The sequence below is a fragment of the Rhinolophus sinicus genome, chromosome 1 (assembly GCF_057876585.1).
Source record: "Rhinolophus sinicus isolate RSI-liver-muscle chromosome 1, RSI-T2T, whole genome shotgun sequence".
In the NCBI taxonomy this organism is placed as follows: Eukaryota; Metazoa; Chordata; class Mammalia; order Chiroptera; family Rhinolophidae; genus Rhinolophus; species Rhinolophus sinicus.
This window is the reverse complement of record NC_142501.1, coordinates 161,037,176-161,063,776: the sequence shown is the minus strand read 5'-3', so window position 1 is coordinate 161,063,776 and position 26,601 is coordinate 161,037,176. Positions and strand designations below refer to the sequence as shown.

Below are 26,601 nucleotides of genomic sequence, written 5' to 3'. Positions count from 1 at the left end.
CATCACTTGATAATTATTTTACTATATTTTACTATTATCTGTGCTTGAGGTTTTTTCTGTCTGAAATTCAATACGATGCTATGTTACTGGGCATCCTGTTGATAGCTTGAAACCTGCCATTCATGTGGAAGATTTTGTACCACAAATGCAGGGGGGTGTATTCCTATCACAGGAATAGTCAAATGCTATAAATAGAGCTCAATTTGTTTACTGTCTAGTCTTAAGAAAGTGATGGAGGAAATATTAATAATCCAGATTAAACTTTAATTAATGTTCTATGTCTGTTGTGATAGCACAAAATATTGAGACAACCATTATCAATTATCAGCAAAGAAATTGCTCGTGTCATTAGACAAGTGAAATTCTGACATAAGTCTTTGCTGTTTTCACTTTTATCTTTTTAATGTAAATGAAACATTATTAACCATCATTCATGTACTGATTTGATGTACTCATTTGTAAGTTGGCTACAGAGACAAAAGTATAGCAACAAATTAACTAAAATATTCTGTGAGAGTCAACTGGCTGTATGGGATTTATAATAATCGGTAAAGTATATTTTATTATTATTTGTCAATTTTGTGGTATACACTATTTTAGTGAAATTCATAACAAATTCATACACACATTCCCACACACTCTTCCCCACCGAGAGCTCATCTGTCTTGTGATTCTGAGCAGTTCCTCTAGTTAGTTCTATGTGCTGGGTCTTAGCTCCTTTGCTCAACACCCACCCGCTATAGACGGCTGCTGGTTCGTACTCAGGAAAAGGCTGAGTTTCTGTGAAGTTTCTCTCTGTTCTCCTGCTGTCCTCAGACTTTCCCAGGTCCAGCATATGAGGCAGTGCCGTGTATTCAATAAGACGGGGACTGTAAAACCAGACTGCCTGGGTTAAATTCCAGCTCTGCCACCCACTAGCCATGTAACCAGGGACAAGTTCCCTGGACCTCTCTAAAATAGAGATAACTACAACTTAGAGTAGCTGTGATTGCCAAATGAATTGATACATGTAAAACACTATGGATAATGTTTTCACCTTTCACCGGTCAGGTGCTCCTGGATGGTAGTTACAACTTGTTATTTGTCTCCACTTGGAAATTGCTGAGATGCTCACCCCTTGATGGAATAGCTATCAGCTTCTCTGAGCACTTAGAGAATTTTAATTGGCCAGGATATCTTTGGTCAAGAACATATGGATATATGGAACCTCATACCTTTGACTTTCCCCTTTCTCTCTCTCATAAGATTTTTTTCCCCCCAGTAGTACTTACTTTTCTAAACACTTGTTTAGCATACGCTATACTCTAGACTCATGTTTAGGTAATTTTTTTTGCAAGATTCTCAACCTTGGTGCTATGGACATTCTGAGCAAGATATTTCTTGTTGTGAAGGCCTGTCAGGTGCGTTGTGGGACGTTTAGCAGCATCCATGACCTCTCATTACTTACTAGGTGTAGTTAGCACCATTCCCTCAAGTTGTGACAACCAAAAATGTCTCTAGACAGTGCCAAGTGTTCCCTGAGGCACAAAAATCACACCTGGTTGAGGACCAGTTTTTTAGAGAGGACTTCAGTGTGTGCTGTGGTAAGAGATTGTGATTTGTTACTTTAGTATTTCTTGGAGAGAGCCATGGCAGTTTTATTAGTATTTATATTTTAGACTGCCATTAGGTTTGTTCAATAGATGTTTCTCATATTTTCACTTTAGTATAGCTACTTGATTTAGTTACTGCTACTGGGATTGATCAATAAAGCGTCTTTTATTGGTGACAGTTCAAACTGATGGCTTAAAATAAAATCCTTTCTTGCTCCTATAGATGCCTTGGATTTAGGCATTTAGGGAAGTTTTCCAGTGGATAACACCCAGGCCTAAACTTTTTGTATGTGTGATTGCACTTTGGTTTCAAAAAGAAGAGACAGGAAATCACATATCTTACTGATGATTTTACTTACTATGTTATTCTCTGAGGTAGTTGGGAAAACAAATATTTCCTGCTCCAAGAAAGGAAATGACTGCTTGGAGGTGTAGGGGTTGTTTTTAGGCCGTCATGGGTGACCTGGAGGCTCTTCGAAAAAAAGAAATAGTAACCCAGGGTATTTTATTTGAATTAAAGTTATTGAACAACTAAAGAATAAATACAGTGTAAAAGTATTACTGGTAGTACGTTCTTAAAGCATGCTTTTAAAGATAATCTTTATGCTTCAGATGTATATGTGTATATGTATATTTTCTGGGAAGAAAATGGTTTTGAATCCATAAATTAAAAACATCCAGTGTTTCCTTTACATGGTTTGCCTTATTAGAATATTTTTCATAATATTAAATGTTTTTTTTTAAATATTGTTTTATGTGTATAGGAGTGATTTATAGAAGAAAATATCCTGCATTCATAGGTTAAACTAATACCCAAGCAAAGTCAGGTTAATTTCCTCAATCAGAATATGGAAAAACTTCAGAAAAAAATTATGGTGTAACAGGTGAATAAACTTCAGATAAATTTAATGCCATAGTATACTTTTATGGCTTTAGGCTTATAATAAATAAACATTTCACAAAAATACTTAAATACTGCCTTTGATCAAAGAAAATATGGGCATTTGAAAGGACAGTGATCTCTTTATATAACTTACTCATTTTTGTGAATCTAAGAATTCTTAAATTACCTTTCTTTTTGGCAGAATTTTATTTCTTATTTTATTCATCTTTTTATTTTTTGTAGTACAATATTATTTATCTTGATATTTTGCAGATGTCTGTAGGTAATACATAGCTTTCTCAGTATTGATAGCATGCTAGGTTATCAGAATAATGACAAGGATTATTTCTTAAAATATAAAAGTTTTACATGTATCTTCAAATATGTCAAATGCCTTTAAGATTTTTAATTTAAAAAGCCCTTTGTAAAATAACAACAAAATACTACACATCCATTAGAATGACCAAAAATCCAAAACATCGATAATACCAAATGCTGGTGAGCGTGTGGAGCAGCAGGAACGCTGTTTTGCTGGTGGGATGCCCAGCGGTACAGTCACTTCGGAAGACTCTTTGGCAATTTCTTATAAAACTAAACATACTCTTACCCTATGATCCCTCCAGCAGTCATGCTCCTTGGTATTCACTCAAATGAATTGAAAACTTAACGTCCACACAAAACCTTGCACAGGGATGATTTCATAGCAGCTTTGTTCATAATTGCCAAAACTTGGAAGCAACCAGTATGTCCTTTAATTTAGCTTAATGCAGTTAACATTCGTCCATGTGTGTATCCGTAGTCAGTCCTTTTCATTGCTGAGTAGCATTTGATTGTATGGCTGTACCACCGTTTATCTAGTCATCAGTCGAAGGACGTTTGGATTGCTTCCAGTTTGGGGTGATTGTGAATAAAGTTGCTGCAAACATTTATGTACAGGTTCCTGTGTGAACGTAAGTTATTTTACTGTGGGTCAATACCTAGGAATGGGATTGCTCGCTTGTATAAGTGTTTGTTTAACATCATGAGAAAATACCAAATTGTTTTCCAAAGTGGTGGTAGCATTTGGCTTTACCACCAGCAAAATATGAGGGTGTGTGTGTGTATGTATATATGAGTGTGTGTGTGTGGGGGGTGTAAACACACAAGATGTTGGGGAGGTGTCTGCGCATCCTAGTCAGGCCTGTGTGTTGTACGATCAGGGGGTGTGAGCTACACGAGGGCAAAGATGTCATTCATTTTGTTCGTTGTTGAAGTCCTGGTGGTTGGTATAATACCGTGTTTCCCTGAAAACAAGACCGGGTCTTATACTGTGTTTCCCCGAAAATAAGACCAGGTCTTATATTAATTTTTGCTCCAAAAGACACATGGGGGTGTATTTTCAGGGGCTGTCTTATTTTTTTCATGTGCAACAGTCTGCATTTATTCAAATACAGTCATGTCATCTTTTCTTCTGGAACATCGTCATAACGTACTAAATGCGTCCGTCTGGCTCACAACAGGAGCTTATTTTCCCAGTAGGTCTTATTTTCGGGGAAACATGGTACATGGCAGTAGTAGGTCTGCAATAAACATTTGTTGAATAGATGTTAAACAAACATGAAATTCCAAAAAGTCTGAATGTTATTTGTTAATTAATGTGACTCTACCATCATAAAACATGGTGTTTTGCTTTGTTTTGTTTTGTTCTTAGAGTGGTGACCAGGCAGGAGATGTCATGACAACTTTGGGGTTCTTTTTGAATGTTTACATTATTTTCATTTATGGACTTTAGTTGAATATGTCTTTGAAGACATATGCCTTCCAGAGGCCCTTGGTATAGAAGTGGAGCGGGAATGCTAATGAAACCATTATATATCTCAATGTGTCTTCTAAGCTTTTGTGATTGCCATCAGTCCTTATTTTTGTCAATATGACCATACTCAATGCAGTGTGATTTGCTGTGTGCTGTTTTTTAGCTATCAGCTGGTGAGCCCTTTCAGGGAAGGTATAATTTTTATGACATTTGTAATGATTAATAGTTGTGTATAGTTAAAAATAGATATTGATGAGGAAATAGAAACTTCAGAAACGGTACAGTGCAAGGGTTATTTTGCTTTATTAAAGAAGGTAAACTTAAATATATTTTCTCAGAAAGGAAAATGACCTTAGTGGTTGAGACCAGATGGAAAGGATGGATGTTACTCAAGGAGGGTATATAAGAAATAACAAATAATGGGTTCCATAAACTTTGGAAATAAATAAATGTCAAAATAAAACATATTTATATGAGAATGTAAAATATAATAAGTCATTGACCTCTTGCTCTAAAATGTAAACAGAAATAATCTAATGTAGGCTTAATTTTGTCTTTTTCCAATTTTAGGAACTCTGGTAGCATCTGCATCTCTGCCTAAGATTGCTTTGCAAACTAATGTTGAGGTGATCACTTACTATTTCTGTGGAAATAAGTATATGTCTAATGATTTGTATTTTGAGGTTGGATTCATTGAGTTAGAAATCTCTGTTTCATTATGAAGCACTCTTTGGTTGTAACGTTTTCTTTTTCTTAGTCTGAATTCTAAATGAAATAATATTAATTGTGCTGAACTATAGACTGAGATAAAATGACCTTAAAAATAGGGTGCTGAGAGGGAAACTGTAGTTTCACACCGTAAGGGCTTATATCTTTATGCACTATAGAGCCTCCTGTTTTTTCAGTAAGCTGCTTCAGATGACCAATATTAAAAGTTTAGTTCTAGCCTCTTACAGTCTGCTCTGATTTGGCTCAGTTTTTAAATTTTTTTTGGCGGGGGAGGGAGGGCAGTTATGCTGCATTATTTTTCTAGCCGCAGGTATAAAACCTGAGATTTGGAATTCCTTAGCAGTTGTATATTTGGGTGTATTTCATATATACATCTTGTAATATGCTGTTATTGAAACAGCGTGTTATTTAGTTATCTTGTATTTTATTTCAGGTTTGAAAACTCCCAACTTCAATTTTTCTAGGGCAAAGTAGCCCTAGTATTACATGAAATTATTGTAATTTTTTAAATTCTAAGTTATTTTTTCAATACAAGCAAAATACATAATATTGCTTGTAATAAATTATTAAATAATTTATTGCTTATAATTCCAAATAAAAAAATTTGGAATACATTTTCCATGAGGTCAGTATTTTATAAGTTTACTGGAAGTTTTTGGTGAAACAGAAGACTGAGGAGTAAACTTCACTATGTGGTAGTGATTAATCAGCCTTCAGTGGCAGAGATTAAAACTTGTTTACTTTCAGGAAAGTTTGTGTTGGAACTAAGAAATAGGAGATAATCAGGTTCTTTGTCCAGGACTGAAGGTTACGCTCAGAAATGTGGCGCTAGAATCCAGGAGGGCTGCGTGGGTGACAGGCTGAGGTCCAAGGAGTGAGGGAGAGTAGATGGCAGGTTCAGAGACGTCCGTGTGGTTAGTGTTTGGGGAGCGAGGTGGAGTAGTTTTCATAGTGTTGAAATTGGGTCAAAGACTGGGAAATTTAACAGGTTGTGTTGTGAAGGGGCTTGTGATTTACTTTGTGACATGGTTAGGATCTGTAGGATAAACTAGGCTGATGTAACGGGAGGATCCTTTGGGAACTGATGGAAGACATTGTAGAAATTAAAACTCTCGGAAAAACTCATTCAAGAAACCATCTCTTTCATCAGTTTAAAAAAGAATATAGGGAGAAGAATTAGCTGTTAGGCTTTCCAAAGTAAAACATTCCTTTTTCTTAGATAAAAAGTGTCTGTCACTCAGTATTTCAACCTTGGAATGACCTATATATGAGAAACCACATTATCAGTGTCACTTTTAGCGATTTAAATTACATTTGAATTATTATAGTTTAAGTTATTTTGAAGTAGGTTTTTGTGGTATGTCTTCAAGGCAGGAAGTTGATGCTGAGGAACTTAGAGGGAAAATAAGGCTGAAGATTAAGTAACACCGATTATCTGAACTTGAGTTTTCTAAGTTTTTAGTAGCGCATTTGAAATCTCATGTTTGGGACAATAGTGATGGCCAGAACCATAGACTCTACTAAATTACTTAGTTAACCCAAATGACAAATGTTGTAGCTTCAGTCAGATTATCCAAATCTAGATTCATTAAATGACTTGTATTTTTACTGGCTTCCTAATCAAATCCAAAAGATATTTTGACCTCTGGTATAACAGTATTAATATTACATTGGTTTTTACATATTATAGACATTGGTAAACATTTTATGGATCCGTTTTGCTGGTACAGATTTTGTAAATTTTAGTGGACTTACAAAATTGGAAACTTATGAAAATGTAAAAAATATATAGTTTTATTTAGCTGTTTCAAGATTAGAATTAGAGGGCGAGAAGTGATGGCAATTAATAATCTACCTAGATTTTTAAAATATTTAGGGAAATTGAACATGTGGATTTATTACTGTCTTTTTGAGATTAATTTTTAGAAAAGTATTGACTGTTAATTGGTTGTGAGGTGGGTAAGCTGGAAGGAGGTTGTAGATTTTAGGATTATAAAGCATATTATCATTCTATAAATACACATTAAATGCCTACTATGTGATAGGAACTGCGTAGAGCTATAAAAAGGATATGCCTCCATACAAAAATAACTCACAGTCCCTCCCCTTAAGGAACATATCACCTAGTGGGAGCCATGACTGAAACAGCCAAATTAAGTTTACCTCTCATCCTGTGCTTTATGCTTTATAAAAAGGATCTAAAATTAACGAAATATGTTTTTGCAGATTTTCTAGTGTTTGTTTCTTACCCATTCTCATTGTAGGTCATAGATTTGTAGCATGTATTTGGATCTGGATCTGTTTGATTTGGCTTTGTAGAATCTTATGGTAGTAGCAGAAGTACCACAGAAAGACTCATGCTTTATGGCGCACAGTAGAAATTCTGAAAACCTTGTTATCTAAAAATTTTATTTTCAGAAGTATTTTGCATAGGCTGACTGTGGTAAAAATCAGGTTTCTCTTGTGTGGAAAATGATCTTATTCTTTGTGCTGTTTGAAGATCTGGGACATTTATGGGAAATAAAATATGGTTTAGTATCACCCAGGTTGTATGATAATATTAAAACAGAAGGGTTTAACCTGGAAACTTGGAAGCTAATTACTGTTAACAGATGATCAAATCTGGAAAAGATTTTCTGCCCCTTTTAGTTAGTGGGAAGGGTGACTGTTTTACCTTTAGAAATAAGAGAGCAAAATCATGGGAAGCTTTGATTGTACTCTTATAAAACTTTGCTCTGATTTCTTAATACATAATACAATACGTGTCAGTTTTCTTTATTCTCTATATGTAACAAATTTTAGACCACCTGAAGGTAACTCTTACTGAGATACAGATTCCAAACTCTATTTAGTAACACTCCCAAATTTAGATACTTGGTTTTGGGGGTGGGGGTGTGTGTGTTAAAATTCTGAGCAAAGAATCAAATAAATACTGCGAGGCAATTTACTGATGCAGGAGTTTAGTTGGGTTTGGGACTTTATTTGCTATTCTTATTAGATCTGAACTGGATTTTATTTTCTGTCAACTACCAAGCAGTAATTCTTGTATTGGACCCCTTGAATGGTTACTTTTAGCACCATTTGTCATCTGCTTCCGACCTGCCCACTTGAGTTTTATGTCTAGTTGGCCATCGATGATGTTTCAGTGGTTATTTTGGCAGTTACATGAAGAAGACTGTATAATATTAGTTTTAATTAGGGTAGCCATGTAACTTATCATCCAAATTAGACACTTTTGAGAGTGAAAAGGACTGATGTTAATAATTACCTAACAACAACAGATGTATACTAAGACTGGCCGATACAAACACAAGCTATATGATTGCCTAGTCTGTATGCTTTTGATTGCAAGTAACAGAAAACACCACTCAAACTAGTTTAAACAACAAGCGAAATATATTCGCTTGTGTATCCGAAAAGCCCAGTGTTTGGGAGTGCTGCAGCTGTGGGTTGGTGAGGAATCTGGCTTGCTGTCTCTATTTTCTAGGCTCTGACTTCTATGGCTGGGTTCCCTCATAGTTGGATGGCTGCCAACAACAATCTGGGCTGTATTCTCCTTCATTTATGACCAGCAGGAGAGAAACTTCTCTCATAAACATAGAAGAGTCGTGAGCCTTGTGCTTGTTAGATAACTCGGAGCTCATCTGTGTGACTGGGGAAACATCATGTGCTGATTGTCTTAGGCTTGAGGTGTCTGAGTATCACTGAGACCAGGAGGCTACTGGGATTACCCTGATTTTCTTAGATTAGTCAGAGTCCATGCATAAAACGGGTGTAGGTCATTTGTCTTAGAAAGCAACACAGCGGAATGGAGGGGAATGGGTGGGACGGTGGTTTGGGAAGCAGCCACCGTGTCTACTGTGAAGTCCAGTGTCACTGCATGTCTTGCGGTTTCTCTTACGCATGTGTTCCTGAGTTCCTGTGAGTGCCTCGCATGCTGCAGATAGGTTTCTCTTCTAGTAAGAATTCGTAGTATAAAATGAGTAGCTTGGCAAGGGAAGACAAAAATAAAACTTACACACCATTTTCCCTTTTTTTTGTTGTTATTTTTTACAGACTAATAGGGATGCCAAAGGAAAAATATGACCCTCCAGATCCTCGCAGAATTTACACCATCATGTCAGCAGAGGAGGTAGCCAATGGGAAAAAATCTCACTGGGCAGAATTAGAAATCTCGGGTGAGTGGATTCTGCAACATTTAATTCGGGATATAATAGCAATGATGAACAAGAGTTGAGTATTGTTATGTTTATTTCTTTGTTGTATACTTTTAATTAGATGAACAAATCAAGAAAATATGAAACACTGAGGTACTAGTGTTTATCTGTTTTATCTGTGACTGTCTTTGTTCCCATCTTTCTTTTGGAACTGATGCCTTGAGCCAGAGTTGGCATCTAGAATTGAAGACATTTACTTTCTAAGTAAAGCCAGGTTCTTTGATATAATAGATTTTTGTTTTGGCTATTGCAGAGTAATTATTTTTGCAAATTGAAATCTTTGCCGTCCTCCTATCATCCCAGTGTTGGCAGAATAGGAAACTTAGAAGCTTCTGTTTATTCTAACAAATAAGTGATAACTGTGTTACATGATCTCACAGATTTAGGATTTGGTAAAATAGAATATGATTTCTAAAAACTCAAAATCCCAGCCTAATAGTCAGAAAAACATCAGACAGACTCAACTGAAAGACGTTATACAAAATACTTAACTATCAGTCCTTGAAATTGTCAAGGTCAGAGAAACAAGACTGAGAGACTGTCACATACCAGAGGAGACTCAGGAGACAGGATGACTAGATGCAAAATGGTATCTTCAATTGAATCTTGGAACAAAAAGGTGTAAAAATGGGTGAAATCCAAGTAAAGTCTGTAGATGAGTTAATAGTAATATACCGATGTTTCTATTTTTGACAAATGTACCATGGTAATGTAAGATGCTAATATCAGAGGAAACTGGAAAAGGCGGGTATACAGGAACTGTGTATATTATCTTGGTAACTTTTCTGTAAATCAAAAATTATCACAAAGTTAAAAATTTTATTAAAAATAAAATGAGCACTATTTTTCTTTTATGAATTGATGCAGTACAGATTATATATGTAGAATGTAGGCCCCTCCCCAGTAGGCTTTCATTTGGAAGAGTTAAATCCATATTATAGTGTCAGTAGCAAGAATTTACCTGTACATTTAACTAAAAAGGTAACTGGGTAGATAGGTGATTGGTAATCAAAAGAATGAATATGAGCAAATCCTATTAGGTTAACTTAGGGTTTTTCAAGTTGGCATGGCTGACACTTAGGACTAGATGATTCTCTGTGGTGGGGGCTGATGTGTGCACTGTAGAATGTTTAGCAGCATTCCTGGCGCCTACCCACCAGAGCCAGGAGCACTTCTCTAGTTTTGACAACCAAAAATATCTCCAGATTGCAGAAGTCCCTTGGGGAGCAAAATTGCCCGGATTGAGAACAACTTGGTTAAACCCTGGATAAAACTGAAATAAGTTTCATCTTGAAAACTTTGTTTCTTGTTAAAATGCAAAATTCTAGTCAGCATTTTAAGCATAATTATAGACAGCACGGAGGAACCTGTAGTGGTTAAGAACCCTGGACAGAAGATCTAAGTTTGAGTTTACTGCTCCATAGCTACATGAAAAGTAACATTTCCCTTTTGAGATTTTCTGCTGTCTCTACCTTCTACTACTTTTTAAATCAAAATCAATTGTTTGGAAAGTGACATATAATTAAAATACCATTTTACTTTTGTAAAGTTTATAAAATAATCTTTATATACATTATTAAAGTAGTATTAAATTTTAAAGAACCTGAGGCTAGGTGATTTGCACAGGCGTATATAGCTAACAAATGGTAAAAATCAGGACTCTGAACCAGGTCTTCTGACTTTTTCTAGTACATACTCCACCAAGCTATCAGATGCTGACTGATTGATAAAACTTAATGTATGACTATTTCCTTGAGTATGTTGCAGTTAATGGAAAATATTCAACCAGGGTTAACCTATAATTTTAACATCAGAAAGCAGGGGAGATGTCTTCTTTGGGGGTAAATGGTTTTCCTGGTAGCTAATCTACAGTTGGTTTTATGTCATAGTAATTATTCTTATCTATTTAAAGTTTGTAGACTAATCTAGGCCCTAGATTTGGATACACCTTGCACTATTGTATTTTCATGGAATGTATGAGAAATTTTGTTAGGACTGTGACTTAAAAAAAAAAATATTCAAGACTGTTGTGCCATAAAAGGTCAATTTAGCACCATGTTTTCTCCTTGAGACCATATGATCACCCTGATTCCATAGTTCCCCTTGTTACACCATATCTTACTTAATACACGGAAGGTTTGTAATTTCAGGCAAAAGTGGCCTGAAATTAAAGAACGGCCAGGTGTGTTTGGAAGCTATCAAATGACATTAAACACAAAATTAAAATGTCAAAGATACTGTATCTATATATACTTGCAGACTTTTTCACTGCTTTTTAGTTCTTGTAGTTCAGTCTTTGTCTTGGGCCTAAAGTTTAATGCTTCAATATTTTTCCTTTTAGGTAGAGTGCGGAGCTTAAGTACATCACTTTGGTCATTGACACACTTGACAGCGCTGCACCTAAATGACAATTACCTTAGTCGCATTCCACCTGATATTGCCAAGCTTCATAATCTGGTTTACTTGGATCTGTCATCCAATAAACTCAGAAGTTTACCAGCAGAACTAGGAAACATGGTGTCTCTCAGGTGAGGAAATGTTACAGATGTGACTCACTATATAAAATTCTCAATTTACCAAATAAGAAAATTACGGGATGTTACTCATCTTACAGTAGGATTTCCATATGTGTTTGAAGATCAAATCATATCAATTGTCTAAGCACAGTGCTTGAGTTGGCCTCAGTTGAACATTTCTTTTACTTCCTTTTGGAGGGTTTTTCCTAAAAGTGTGCTTGTGTTACCAAGTTCCTTTGACAGACTTGAGGTGGGTGGAACTAAAATACTAAGTTTGACTTTAGGCTCAAGTGTAGCAGAAGACTAATTAGAAATAATTGGGAAAATATGATTTGCTTGTAAGTAAAACTTATAGGAACATACCTCTGTTTTATAAGGCAAGGTATACTTACATATTACAACTCCTTAAGGAACTCTTAAGACCTGATAATAAATGGATTTAGTTCTAGTCCTGCAGGGTTTCTCAAGAATTTCTTCATGGGAGAAAATTTTGTAGGACTCTTAAGACCTTGTATAAATATTCCCAGGACAAACAAGGATTGCTTTTCTATATTGTTATTCTGCTGAGTAGTAATTTTAAAAATTGCTGTCATACGTTTAAAATTAAAGATTTATATTGTTTTAGAATCTTGTTCTTCCCCTTACTGTATGTTTTTGATAGTTTTCTGGGGTTTTTTAAAATACTTTTTAGTCATCTAATAAGAGGGCTGTTTATTTTTTCTATAGTCTACCCAAAATTCCAGTCATAAACTCAGACGTTATCTCTGCTTCCCTATTATTTATATTATCCTATGCTTTATTTTTCATGTTTATGTCCTATGTCAGTGATTGTTCATCACGATATCTTGCTGTGATTATAGTTGTAGACAGTTACAAAACTTGATGCAGGTGATCGTCTATTGTTATAGTTAAATCCTGACGTTTATACAAAACTTAGTTTTTATGAATTAGACTAGGTTCACAGATCTGTTATCTTTGGATATTAAGAATATCTGTCACCCTGATCTGCACCTGATAGACATTTAGATGAGAGACAGTTAAGGGTGGGTTTAGCCGAGGAATGATACGCAGTTCCTTCACCTCTAATCCTCTGGGCTAGAGGATGAGAACATTATAGAAAGACTGTCAACAGTTGTGGCAGTCACACATTTTAACATTTTATACTACTTTAATATTATACAACAGTTTTAGATAAGCATATGGAAATGCACCTTGAATGTAAACATTAATCATGGTATGTTGGAGAGAAGATTAAGAAAATGATTGTAGATATTAATAAGGCTTGATAAATTCAACTAAAACAATTTTTTTTTTTTTTAAACAGGGAATTGCTTTTAAATGACAATATGTTACGGGTTTTGCCTTATGAACTTGGTCGGCTCTTCCAGCTACAAACTCTAGGTTTGAAAGGTGAGTGATTTCTTTAAAACATGTAGCATTAACACTCAGTATTGACATGTTCTGGCCTTTTAAAGACCATTTTGGTTACTGTAGAAGTCAGGTTTTAGTATAACTTTGAGAGGGTGACTATACTTTATCTTTAAAGAAAAGTGGTTCTTCGGGATTGAATTAAGCTTCAGGATTTCAGCTTGCTGCCATCATTTTAACAAACTTTGGTGGAGAAAATCTTTTGTTTTTGTGTTTTGTCTTTAATTTTATATGAAACTCTGAAATTTCTTAGAGGACGCATTTCAACATTAACACTGTAGTTTTTCCTATTTTCTCCCCCCCCCCCCCTTTTTTTTAAAGAATGACTTAATAGAGTAAACTTTAACCTTAGCTGGAATGTCCCATATCAGGTTTTGATAGAAGAGATAAAATAGCATTGACATATTATATGATTGTAAGAGGGAAAACATTATAACAGTAAAAATGAGCTATACTTAATTATAATTATTCTAAATGCAATGTATCAATCCAAAATGTATGTTTCTGTGACAGTCTCATCTCAGTCAGTTTGGGATGAATGTCATACTCAATTTATATAAATAACTGAAATTTTTATAATTTTCTTTTCTGGCATAGCATAGGAAGAGGGGTTTATTTTGAACTCAGAGGACTAAAAACACATGTACTGTACTGGTTAAAAATTTTATTCTATGCGATGCTTGTGAGGAATGAACATTAAAGCCTTATAAAGTGCATACTTTCATGTATTTTGTTTTTCTTCAAAGATTATTTGAGTCTCTGAATGTGTTCTGTTAGTATTTGCTTATGTCATACAATGGGGCATTAAGAATGAAGCTTGAATAAGAGTGTAAAGAATGATGACATTATTGGTTGAAATGAAAGAAATGGTATTACGCTTCCTTATACAGTTAACCCTTGGTAAATTGGGTAATTATATAATTGGCAAAAGTCTTGTGTTTTTAGTTTCTCTGTAGGATTTTTTGGATTTTTAAATCGTGTATGAAGAGGATACAGGATACTTATATCTAAAAATACTTTCTTGATGATTAGCCCAAGGCATTTGAAATTTAACTGTTGGGATATTTCACCTGACTCTGTGTATGCTATATATCTTACTGTTATAAATATAGTTAAAACAGCCATCTAACAAGAGTTGGAGTGGGGCAGGTCTGTTCCTTTATTAAAAAATTGCACAATGATTGTCATGTTTTAATAATTTGACATTCATGAAGTATGAAAGTCACACTTTTTTATTGATTATAATAAATTATTTTTTATCTCTAAGAATAGCCATTGTTTTTTACTTTTAACATCAATCCAAATAGTTGTTTTCCTCCTTTTAATATTGATGGAGAACACATCAATGATAAATTAATAATTTCTGATTGACTCCAGTGGATTTACCCTTTGTATCACCGTAACATTCCTGAAAACACACATAACAGTAAAATAACTGTTTCATAACTCTGTTTCATGTTATCTCATTCAGACACATTCCCAGAAAATTTGTACTAAGTATCAACTAAATAAATCAGTCTGAATATCTGTTATCTTCTTAGTCTTTCATTCTATTTTATGGATTATAATGTTAGTCTTCTAAAGTACAGTAGCCCTTATTTGGGGGGGGGGGGAGATACATTCCAGGACCCCCAGTGGATGCCTGAAATGTTGGATGGTACTGAACTGTGTGTGTGTGTGTGTGTGTGTGTGTGTGTGTGTGTCTGTGTGTTTTCCTATACATACATACATACCTATGATAAAATTTAATTTATACATTAGGCATAGTAAGAGATTAACAACTAATAAAAAATAGAACAACTATAAAAATACTGTAATAGAAGTTATGTGAATGTAGTCTCTTTCTCTCTCTCAAAATATCTTACTATACTGTACTCACCTTTTCACTTAAAGGAAGCACTCACAGCTTCTCTTTAGCATGTCCAAATTGCCAGCATCACTGCTCATGTGCCATTGTTAAGTAAAATAAGGGTTCCCTGAACACAAGCACTGTGATACCTTAACAGTTGATCAGATGACTGAGATGGCTATTAACAGACAGGTAGAGTAGGCACCAAAGATGCACTGAAGCGGCTGTTCATGATTCGGGCGGGATGGCACGAGATTTCATTACACTACTCAGGATAGCACATGATTTAAAACTTAGGAATTGTTTATTTCTAGAATTTTCCATTTAATTTTTTTGGACCACCGTTGACCGTGTCACTAAGACTGTGGAAAGTGAAACCATGGATAAGGGGGGACTACTGTACTGTCTTTGTCTGGTCTTTGTTTCTAGTGTTCTTTTATCTAACTGATTTGCATTTGTTAAAATCTCTTCTTGGACCACTAGTCTTTTAGATCAGGCACCAGCTCTTCCTTGTGAATTGTAACTCAGCTTTGTTCATGCCAGTGGATAAATTCCTTTTCATAAGACTTCAGTTTGTTCTATGGTAGATAACTATATGGTAAAAACCCTTTTCTATAAGAGTCTGTATTCCTGGAGTGCTACTTTCTATTCAGGTGATCCAATAGAGGAGAACAAGGACGTTTCAGAAATGAAAGAAAACCAGAGCCCTTTTGGCCTTCTTGCAAAAGTTAAAGATGGTAAAAACAGGATTGGTTTTATGAAGCAATTGAAGGAATAAAATGTCCCTAATGAATGGTAAATTTATAGTCTTAAGAAGGTAAAACTTGAAATAATTTCTTAATCAGTTTTAATAGCTGCATAGTGGTATTTTGTATCCAAAAAGGGGCAGGAGCGGAATGGAGCATTTAGAATAGCACTGTGATATATGTGAAAGCAACTGTGAAGGAACTGCCTCTGAGTTTCCATTTTGTCTTGAAAGTGAACAAAGGAGTACCTTTCTTCTATTTCCCTGTCTTGCTCTGAAACAGTACTATTGACATTTTGATGATGATTTTGATTCTTCTGTCCCAACAAGCTAAGTTTTAGAAATTTTATGTTGAAATTTGAGGAGTGTATGAAGGATAAGATATTTGAGGAATTAGGATAGGCCAATTTAAAAACTACAGACATGACTGGTCCAGTAAGTTGGAAATGTTCTCTTAAGCCACTTAAAAAAAAAATCCAAAGTGTATTTTATAGAAGAAATGGTGTAAGAGCAATTCTCACAGTTGTTTTAAATAATTTAGAATTCATGTCCTAAGGAATAAGGCAATACTTTCTCTGACATATGGGCCAAAGAGTTGTCCTCAGGCGTTAAACATTGATGTCTTAAGTCATAAAAAATTTAGAACTTCAATAATTGTGAAAATTCCAGCTTTATTCCAATAATTACTTATCTCCCTTAAAATACATGGGCTATGGCAGTAGAAGATTCTTTAACTTGTAAATTTCTTTATTTGTGAAATATAAAAGAATAACAACATACATTTTTAAAGACAATAATAAAATGAATAATTGTACCCAACATTCTCAGCACCTTTAATGCACTTTGAAAAATCTATCATTCATATAGGAGGCAGAGTACTTATTTCTGTGTTATATGAGCTGCTGGGAATCAATAACTAAGGGAACAGGATTATTGATATAAGAGGGTATACAAATAGCTAAAACATAGAACGTTGATGACCTTTTGCATAATAATAACAATGCAAATTGCAATTATACTCAATTTTGCCATATCAGATTGGAAGAATTTCCAAAATTTTATGAAATAACTGTCAGTAAGATTGTTGGGAAATAGGCACAGTCACATCTTATTGGTGTAGTTCTTCTGTATATTTAAACTTTCCTGTGTACCATTTCATGATTACGTTTCCATCCCTTCTCCCAGAAGTTATTACTGTCCAGGATTTCGTATTAGCTATTCCTTTACTTAAGTTCATTCGACAGATACTGAAGAGTACCTACGTGTGCCAGATACTGAGATTATATATGTTTCTGTTGTGGGTGCTTTAACCTTTATGTAAATGAAACACTACCGAATGTAATTTTCTGTGACATGCATTTTTTTTCAACTTTGTTTTTATGATTCAGCCATGTTCATGCATGCAGGTAATTGCAGTTTTTTTTCATTGCTGTGTTGTATTCTGATATACAGATGTGTTGTAATTTATTCATTCTACTGTAACACTTAGTCCCACCACTTTTTTTGTAGATATTTAGTCCCACCCCTTTTTTTGGCTACTATAAGCAATGCAATCATTAACATTCCTGTACATGTTTCCAATAGAGTTCTTAAGAGTATAACTGTTGGCTACAGAGGCCTATATATCCTTAGCTTTATTAGAATACCATAGTGTTCTACAAAATAGTTGTAGTAAACTATACTCCCAAAAGTAATATAGTTTCCATTTTTCTGTCTTCTTCCCAACACTAAATGTTGTCAAGTTTATAAAATTTTGCCCATTATTGAGTATGAAATAGTTTCTGTGGTACCCTTAATTTGCATTTTCCTAATTGCTAATAAGATTGGACATCTTTTATATATTTATTAGCCATGTTTCTTTTGTGAAATTGCTATTGATGTCTTTTGCTCATTTCTGCTTGGAATATTTGTTTCTTATTGATTTATAGGATTTCTTAAGCTGTGTCTATTTTGTATTGTAAATGTCTCCTCCCATTTTGTGTCTGTTCTTTATTGGTATCTTTTAATGAATAGATTTGATATTTTTATTGTAGTTTAATTTAAAAATCTTTCATGATTAACTGCATATTATGTCTTTTTAAAGAAATCCTACACAACTGCCACACAAAATATGGCACTATACACTTATACATAACATTAAAGGGTAAAGAGGATAACATAAAAACATTTTAAAAATGGGAAATGCAAATAAAAACCACAATGAACTATCACCTCACCCCAGTTAGAATGGCTATCATCAACAAGACAAATAATAACAAGTGTTGGAGAGGCTGTGGAGAAAAAGGAACCCTCATGCACTGTTGGTGGGAATGCAGACTGGTGCACCTGCTATGGAAGGCAGTGTGGAGGTTTCTCAAAAAATTAAGAATAGAAAATAGAATTACCATAATTTTACTAACAATTTTCACCCCAATAAATTTAAAAAAAAAAAAAAAAAAAAAAAAGAATTGCCATATGACCCAGCAATCCCTTTCCTGGGTATCTACCCAGAAAATCTGAAAACATTTATCTGTAAAACTGTATGTACTCCAATGTTCATTGCAGTTTTATGGTGGCCAAGACATGGAAACAACCAAAGTGTCCTTCGATAGATGATTGGATGAAGAAGATGTGGTATATATACACAATGTAATATTACTTGACCATAAGAAAAGATGAAATAGTGCCATTTGTGACAACATGGATGGATATTTAGATTATTATGCTAAGTGAAATAAGTCAGAAAAAGTTGAGAACCAGATGACTTCATTCGTATGTGGGATATAAAACTGAAAAAGGAACAAGACAAAGAAACAAAAACTCAGACACAGACAACAGTTCAGTGGTTACCAGAGGGTAAGGGGGAGGGGGAGGGTAGACGAGGGTAAAAGGGGTCAAATATAAGGAGAACTGACTCTGGGTGGTGAGTACACTGTGTGATATATAGATAATGTATTACAGAATTGTACGCTTGAAACCTATGTAATTTTAACCATTGTCACCCCAATAAATTAAAAAAAAAACCAAAAAATATCTTGCTTATCCCAGGTCAGAAATACATTTTCCTATATTACCTCCTAACAGTTTTGTAAAGTTTTGCTTTTCATAGTTAATTTTTTCATTCATTTGAAATTGATTTTTTAATATACTATGAGGGGTCTAATTTTGAGAACAATCTAATCTTGTTTTTTTCCTATGAATAACCAGCTGTCTCAATACCATTTAGTGAAGAGTTTTCCCCTTTTCCACTAATCAGCAAAGTCATTTCTCTCATTTATCAGCTGTGTCTAGGTATGTTTCTAGGATCTCCATTCCGTATATCTGGTAGTCAATTTGTGTAACCTTGCATGAATTACTGCATTATCATGATTATTATTATGGCCTTACATTAAGACTGGATATCTGGTTTAGAAATTACCCTAACATTTTTCTTTTGTAGTGTCTTGGCAGTTTGGGTGTCTTGGATCTTCTTATACAAAAGAAACAGCTTGCTATATTTCACAAAAGCTGTTGGTACTTTGGAATTGCATTGAATGTCTGGATCAAGTTAGGAAAAATTGACATCTTAACTATATTGAGTCTTCTTGTCCATGAATTTAAGCACTCTCTCCATTTATTTAGATCATATTTAATGTCTTTGTATAAAATTTTTAACTATCTACACACTGATGAGGCACATCTTTTGTTGGATTTGTTTCTAGGCAGCTTATAAATTTTCTTGTTCCTATTATAAACCAGGACTTTTTTATTTTAAAAGTTGCCTTTTCTGCTTATTTGCTGTTGGGGTATATAGAAATGCAATTTAAAAAATTGATCTGACAAGCTTTGGCTAAATTCTCCTTCTTTCTAAAAATTTGTAAATTATTTTGGGTTTTATATGCAGGTAATAATTTCATTTGCTAATAGTGACAGTTTTGTGTTTTCCTTTCTAATTCTTCTATATTTAATTTCTTATTTTAATGTATTGACTGGGATGTTTAGCACAGTGCTGAATAGAAGCATTAATACTGGGCATGCTTCTCTTCCCAATTTTAAAGGAAGTGCTTCTAATATTTCTCCATTAACAATGATATTTGCTATACCTTTTTGGTAAAAAATTTTTTTTAGTTTCTAGAAGTTTCCTTCTGTTCCTGTTTTGGTAATCCTTATTCAAGTGCTGAGTTTATTGATGTTTTTCTTTGTCTATTGAAATGATTATATTATTCTCATTTCACAGGCTGAGGTAGTAAATTATACGCATACATTTTTTCCAATTTAAAGTACATTTGCCTTCCTGAGGTAAACCCAATTTGGTGCTTTTATACACTGCTGGATTTATTTTGATAATATTTATCAAGAACTGTGAAGGCTCTGAGATTTTATCCTACTTTCAGGCTAATAAATTAAGCCAATTATTGTTTCATGGATAGTGGCAGAAGACATGAGACTCCTGGGTCAGAGACAAAAAACATTGTCACTCAAGCATAGTCCCAGACACATGCTTTGTACACAGTGTGTTTGCACTGTAACTGAGTAATCCAGGTCCAAGGGTCCGGCACTTTTCAAGCAACCAGCAAATATTCTAGCAAACAGCAAAAGTCTTGCTTCCCCACGGGGACAGAGTTATATGGAAATATTTGTATGGTTGTCTTGACCTATTTGGTTGCCTATATAACTAGCTACAGATACTGTTTAGTGTCAGGAGACAGATAACCCTGTGAATCTGTCAGTCACAAAGTATAAGGAGGTAAGCACAGGGTTCCTGGTGGACAGCTTTCAAACAGAACTTTTTTAAAGGAATTTTTCACGTGTTCATCAATAAGATAGTCCTGTGTTTTTATTATTCTTACAAAGTTCTCTCAAAGAGTTTGTGTAAGATTGAACTAATCTGTTTCTTGAAATTTTGGTAGGATAATTCTATAAAACTATCATTGCCTAGTGTTTTCTTTGTGGAAGATAATTAACTATCACCTCAGTATATTTGTAGTTATGAGAACTGTTGAGACTTTCTAATTGTTAATGAGTCAGTTTTGGTGGCCCATATCTCTGCTGTTGGAATTTGTCAAATTCATTTGCATAAAAATGTTCATAATATTCTCTTGATAAAGTTTTAGACTCTTCTATTTGTAGCTATATCACTCCCTGTATTAAGATTTATTTGTGCCTTCTACTTTTTTGGGGTCTGATGTAGTCTCCCCAGGGATTTGTCAGTTACATTCTTTTCAGTAAATCAATGTTGACTTATTTTTTAAAACTGGTTTCTGTTTTTTCTTTATTTGTATTATCTAGATTTATAATTTTTCATTTTCTTTCTTTTAAAGTTATATATATTTTCATATTTAGATGTCCTTATTTTCAAATATAAGCATTTAAGTTTATAAATTTGCCTATTTTGCTTTCTTGTTGTTGCATCCTACAGTTTTGATATGAAGTATTTACTGTTTTGGCCTAAGTATTTTTAATATAGGTTATCATATGTGCTTTGACCCATCAGTTATTTAAGATTTCCATTGCATGTGTGATTTTAAATTTAGCTTTTTTATTGTTAGCTTTAAACTTAATTGCATCACAAGCAATTAAGGTAGCCTGTATGAATCAGTTCTTTGACACTGTTGATTGTTGCTTTATGGCCTAGTGTATGATCAATTTTTATAAATGTTTTACTGAATGTGAAAAAAATACTGTTTCTCTCATTGTTGGATACAGGTCTATATATATTTGTCCAGTAGATCAACTCTGTTGTTTATATTGCTGAAATTTTCTATATCTTTAGAAATTTTTGACTGTTTCTCTTTATAATCATTAAGATATTTATGCTAAAATTTCCATTAAAATGGTGGATTTGTTCATTTCCCCATGTAATACATTCAGTTTTTGCTTTATATCCTTTGGTATTTTATTAAGTATATCAACTATACCTATATATTGCTGTATAACATACAGCAATATATAGGTATAGTTGCTATACCTGTATACCTGTATACCTATATACAGCTATACCTGTACCTGTATTTTGCTATACCTTCTGGTGGTATTAGGTAGTGAGCCTCTTTTTCCCTTGTTAGGGTTGTTGTCTTATAGTCTGTGTTGTTTAATATTATAGCTGTGGAAATTTGCTTTTGGTTAATGTTTGTGTAATACATCTTTTCTCATCCATTTACTTTCATCAGTTCTTTGTACTCATGCTTAGGTGTATCCCTTACAAATAGAACATAGCTGGACTTCGTTTTTAGTCCAGTCTGACTTTATTTTGGTTTAGTGTGTCGGTTTAAACCAGTTGCCTTATCTATATTGTAATTATTGATATTTTTGTGTTATTGCTATCCTACCTTTTGATTACACTGTGTGATTTTTCTCTCCTTTTTTGCTTTTCTAAAAATAGTTCCCCCCCTTTTATTTGTTTCTCAATCTTCATACCTTTCTATTGATTTTGGTATTTGTACATTGTATTTCTAAACTCTAAGTAATGACTCTTGAAATTGTACCTTGAATACATTTTTGAAAACATTAAAATTTTAGCAACCGGTTTTACTGAGCTATAACTTATGTAGAGTGGTGAAATCCACCTCTTCCGTGAATGTTGGCAGACTGTGCATAGCAGTTGCATAACCTCCACCACAATTGTGCTATCACCCCTTAAAATTAATTTGTGTCCGTTGAAGTCAAGTCTTTCCCCTACTCTCAGCCCGTGGCAACCACTTTTCCAGAATGTCATATATGGAAATATATAGTATGTAGTCTTTTGATTCTGGATTCTTTCATTTAGTATAATGCGTTTGAGGTTCATCCATGTTGTCGCGTATATCGGTAATTTCTATTGCTGAGTAGTGTTCCATTGTGTGGATATTCACACGTTGAAGGACATTTGGGTTGTTTCCACTTATGGGTGATTAGATATAGAGGCACTATTGATACAGGACTTTGAGGTTATCCCTTTCTTCTTAGTACAGCCACTCCAGCTTGCTTTTGGTTACTGTTTGCATGGCATACCTTTTTCTGTTCTTTTACTTTTAACTTGTTTGTGTCTTTGAATCTATAGTGTGTCTCTTGTGGACAGCATATAATGAATCATGTTTTATTGTTCATTCTGCTAATTCTGCTTTTTAATTAGAGTTTAATCCACTTTAATTTATTTGCTGATAAGGTAAGATTTATGTCTGCCATTTTGCTATTTGCTTTCTATGTCTTACATCCTTTTTATTCCTTTGTTCCTCAATAAATGCCTTTTTTGTTAGAAGGATATTTTCCAAAGTACCAATTTCATTCCCTTAATCTTTTTGCTATATTATTTTGAGTTACTTTCTTAGTGGTCACCCCAGGGATTACAATTTGCATGTTAGTTTATAGCACTCTAATTGGACTAATAGGAATTTAATGTCAATAATCCAAAAAAACAAAAAACAAACTTTGTAATTGTAGCTCCATTCACTTCTCATTTATGCTGTTATTGTCACAAATATCATTTACACATTGTGTGCTCATCAACATAGATTTATAATTATTGCTCTATGCAATTGTCTCTTAGAAAAAAAGAAGAAAATAGTTAAAAACAAAAATTACATTTATATTGTCTTTTATATGTATCTATGTAGTTATCTTTTCTGGTACTCATTTTCGTACGGATTCAAGTTACTGTCCAGTGTCCTGTTATTTCATCCTGGAGGGAATCCCTTTAGAATTTGTTATAGAGCTGGTCCACTAGTGACAAATTCAATTTGTGTTTATCAGGGAATGTCTTAATTTCTCCTTTATTTTTTTGAAGGATATTTTTGCTAGATATAGAATTCTTACTTGACAGATTTTTTTTCAGCACCTTGAATATCATTCTGATGCCTTTTGTCCTCCAGGGTTTCTGATGAGAAATCAGCTGTTAATTTTATTGAGTATCTGTACGTGATGAGTCACTACTTTCCCATTGCTTTTAAGATTCTCATTATGTCTTTACCTTTCCACAGTTTTATTACAATTTGTCTGGGTGTGGATCTCTTTCATTTTATCTTACTTGGAGTTTGTTCAGCTTCTTGGATATGTATATTGTTTTCATCAAATTTGGGATGCTTTTGGCCACTATTTCTTCAAAAACATTTTTTTCTGTTCTTTTCTGTCTTCTGGTACTCCCATTATGTGTATGTTGGTACATTTGATGTTGTCTGACAGATCTCTGAGCTCTGCTCATTTTTTTCATTATTTTTTTCTTTCTGTGCCTCAGACTGTATCACCTCAATCAACCCATCTTGAAGTTCACAGATAATTCTACCTGTCTGATATTGCTCTTGAGCCCTTCTAAGTGACTTTTTTTACTGTACTTTTCAACTTCATAATTTCTATTTGGTTCCTTTTTTATAATTTTCTATTTAATTTTGATATTACCTATTTGGTGAGACATTATTTTTATACTTTCCTTTAATTCTTTAGATGTGATTTTTCTCTAGCTCTTTGAACATATTAAAATAGTGGAGTTTTAAAGCCTTTTCTAGTAAGTCCTCAGGTAGTTTTTCTTGTCCTTGGAGACATTTTTATTGATTGCTTCCCCCCCCCCCCAATGTATGGGGGCATACTCTCCTGTTTCTTTGCATGCTTCTTAATGTCTTTGTTAAGAACGGGACATTTTAAATAATGTGGCAACTCTGAAATCAGAATCTCTCCCTTTCCCAGGGTTGTTTATTACTGCTATTTTGTTATTTGTTGCTATAGTGACCTTACAACTAATTCTGTGAAGTTTGTATTCTTTATCATGTTTGGCTGTAAAGCCTTTATTCAGTTGGTCAGTTAATACTTGGACAGATACTCCCTTAAATGCCTGGAACCAGTAAATCTCCCACTCTTAGTCAAGTGGCTCTGTATGTACTTTGGAGCACACCTTCAGTATTCAGCCAGGAAGTTTATAACTCTGCCTTAGCCTTTATTTTATACGTGTGCATAGCCTCAAGGTCAGGCAGAGGTGAGAGCTTAGACTGTTTTTAGGTTTTTTCCTAAGCATGTGCATAGTCCTCCATATATGTATGTCTTTCTAGGTTCCCCAGAATATGTCAGACCTTTTCAAAGCCCGTATTGATATTCTTATTCCCAAGCTTTTCCGTACGTTTTTTGGTTAGTCTATTGTTGCTTCAATTGTTTCCATGACCTCAGGCAGCTATAAAGTTAGAACATGTTCCAGTGATGATTTTCTCAAACATGCTTCCAAACCCCTTCCCTCCCCTCCAGGTGGGTGTCTTTTAGCGCCAGGCAGGAGTCAAGGAACCACCACCCAGGTCAGATAATGGCCAGTCTTTGGGAATGAGTCTTTGAAAGAGCACCAGCTTAGTTTTGGTTGCTCCAATTGTTGCCGAGCTGCCCTGGCAACGAGAGGACCAGAAGAAGTTATAACTCCTTAAGTTGTTGTTCTTACCCTTATTGTGCCTTTTTTTCTGGAATAAGTACTCCCTGGGTTGCTGCAGTCGTTTGGTTAATTTCCAGAGTTCTGAAATAGTTGATCCTGACAATTTTTACTAGTGTTTTGTTGTTGTTATTGCTTTCATGGAGGGACAAATTTTTGGAGGTTCTTATTCTGCCATTTTTGCTGTTTTCTTTCTGTTTCTTCTTGAGCGAGCTGTTGTAGTTTCTGTCAAGAAATGTGTTTGTTTCTCCTAAATTGCTTAATTTATGGACATAAAATTTTCTTAGTAATACTCCCTATCCTTATTAGGGAGTATTTCTTAGTAATACTCCCTAATGTCTCAGGGGCTGTTCTGTCTTTCATATTTATAAGTTGTTTCTTTTTCTTGTCCTGGTCAAGATAGGTTTATCAGTTATATTGCCTCTTTTTCAGAGAACCATGTTTTGGGGTCAGTAGTAATCTCTTGTTTTTCTGTTTTAAGTTTTGTTGACTTATGCTCTTTATTAGTGTCTTCTGGTTTCTTTGGGGTTTATTTGCTCTTATTTTTTTAGATTCTTAATATGGAAGTTACATCATTGATTTTAGATATTTTCTCATATAAACATTTAATGCTATAAATTTCCCGTCAGACACTGATTTAGCCACATGCTACGAATTTTGATAATGTTTTTATTTTAATTCAATTAAAAAATTTTTTAATTCCCTTGTGACTTCTTTGACCCATGGATTATTTAGAAGTGTGATGTTTAATTTCAAAGTACTTAGGGATTTTCCAAATGATCTGTTGATTTCTAGTTTTATTTTGTTATTGTCAGATAGTATGCTTTGTATTATTTCATTTCTTTTAAATATGTTACAGTTTGCTTTCTGGCCCAAAATGTGTTCTCTCTGGGTAAATGTTCATGTGGACTTGAATGTATATTTTTCTGTTTTTGAGTAAAGTATTATGTAAATATCAGGTCAAGTTTATGGACAGTGTTGTTCTGGTCTTCTCTATCTTCACTGATTTTCTGTTTAATTTTCCTGTTGATAACTGGTAGAGGAATGTTGAAGTCTCAAATATCGTCTTGCAATCTTTGGAGATATTCACTATATTCTAGCTTCTGTGTTGCTAATAAATTGTATTGCCATTCTCTTGGTTTAAGTAATTGGTCCTTATCTGGTTTCAAAGTCTTTTACTTGCTATTGTCATTCTCTAGTTTGCAGTACAATGAAAAATGAAATCCTTTCATAAATTTCTTTGTGTGCATTGTGCATCCTTGTATCAGTTTATTCATTTTTTTAAATTAGCTTTTGAAAGTTTTTGCCTCTTCTCACTCTCCTCTCTCTTACTGCTCTTTCTGGCTAGGGGTTAGGTTGTGTTTACTATTTACTGTAGCTGTATGTTGGAATTCAAAATTTCCTCTAGTGTGCTTGTTTTTAGCTCCTCTGTTGTCTTTGGGTTTTCCCAGAGGCTCTTTAAATAGAGGCTTGCAATTCTTTTAGCCGTAATCCTGTATTATTACACAGGAGCCCT

The 26,601-nt window shown here is 34.2% G+C and overlaps 1 protein-coding gene across 3 annotated transcripts in view; it reads left to right on the top strand.

Annotated features, from left to right (window-relative positions):
• CNOT6L (CCR4-NOT transcription complex subunit 6 like) overlaps positions 1-26,601 on the top strand; it is a 99,025-nt gene that overhangs the window by 21,042 nt on the left and 51,382 nt on the right. For all 3 annotated transcript variants that reach the window (XM_074324421.2, XM_019720244.3, XM_074324423.2), the window contains exons 2-4: positions 9,053-9,174; positions 11,555-11,741; positions 13,054-13,139. In XM_074324421.2, coding sequence (XP_074180522.1) covers positions 9,063-9,174; positions 11,555-11,741; positions 13,054-13,139 — 385 coding nt within the window. In that variant the 5' untranslated portion in view covers positions 9,053-9,062. The remainder of the gene's footprint in view (positions 1-9,052; positions 9,175-11,554; positions 11,742-13,053; positions 13,140-26,601) is intronic.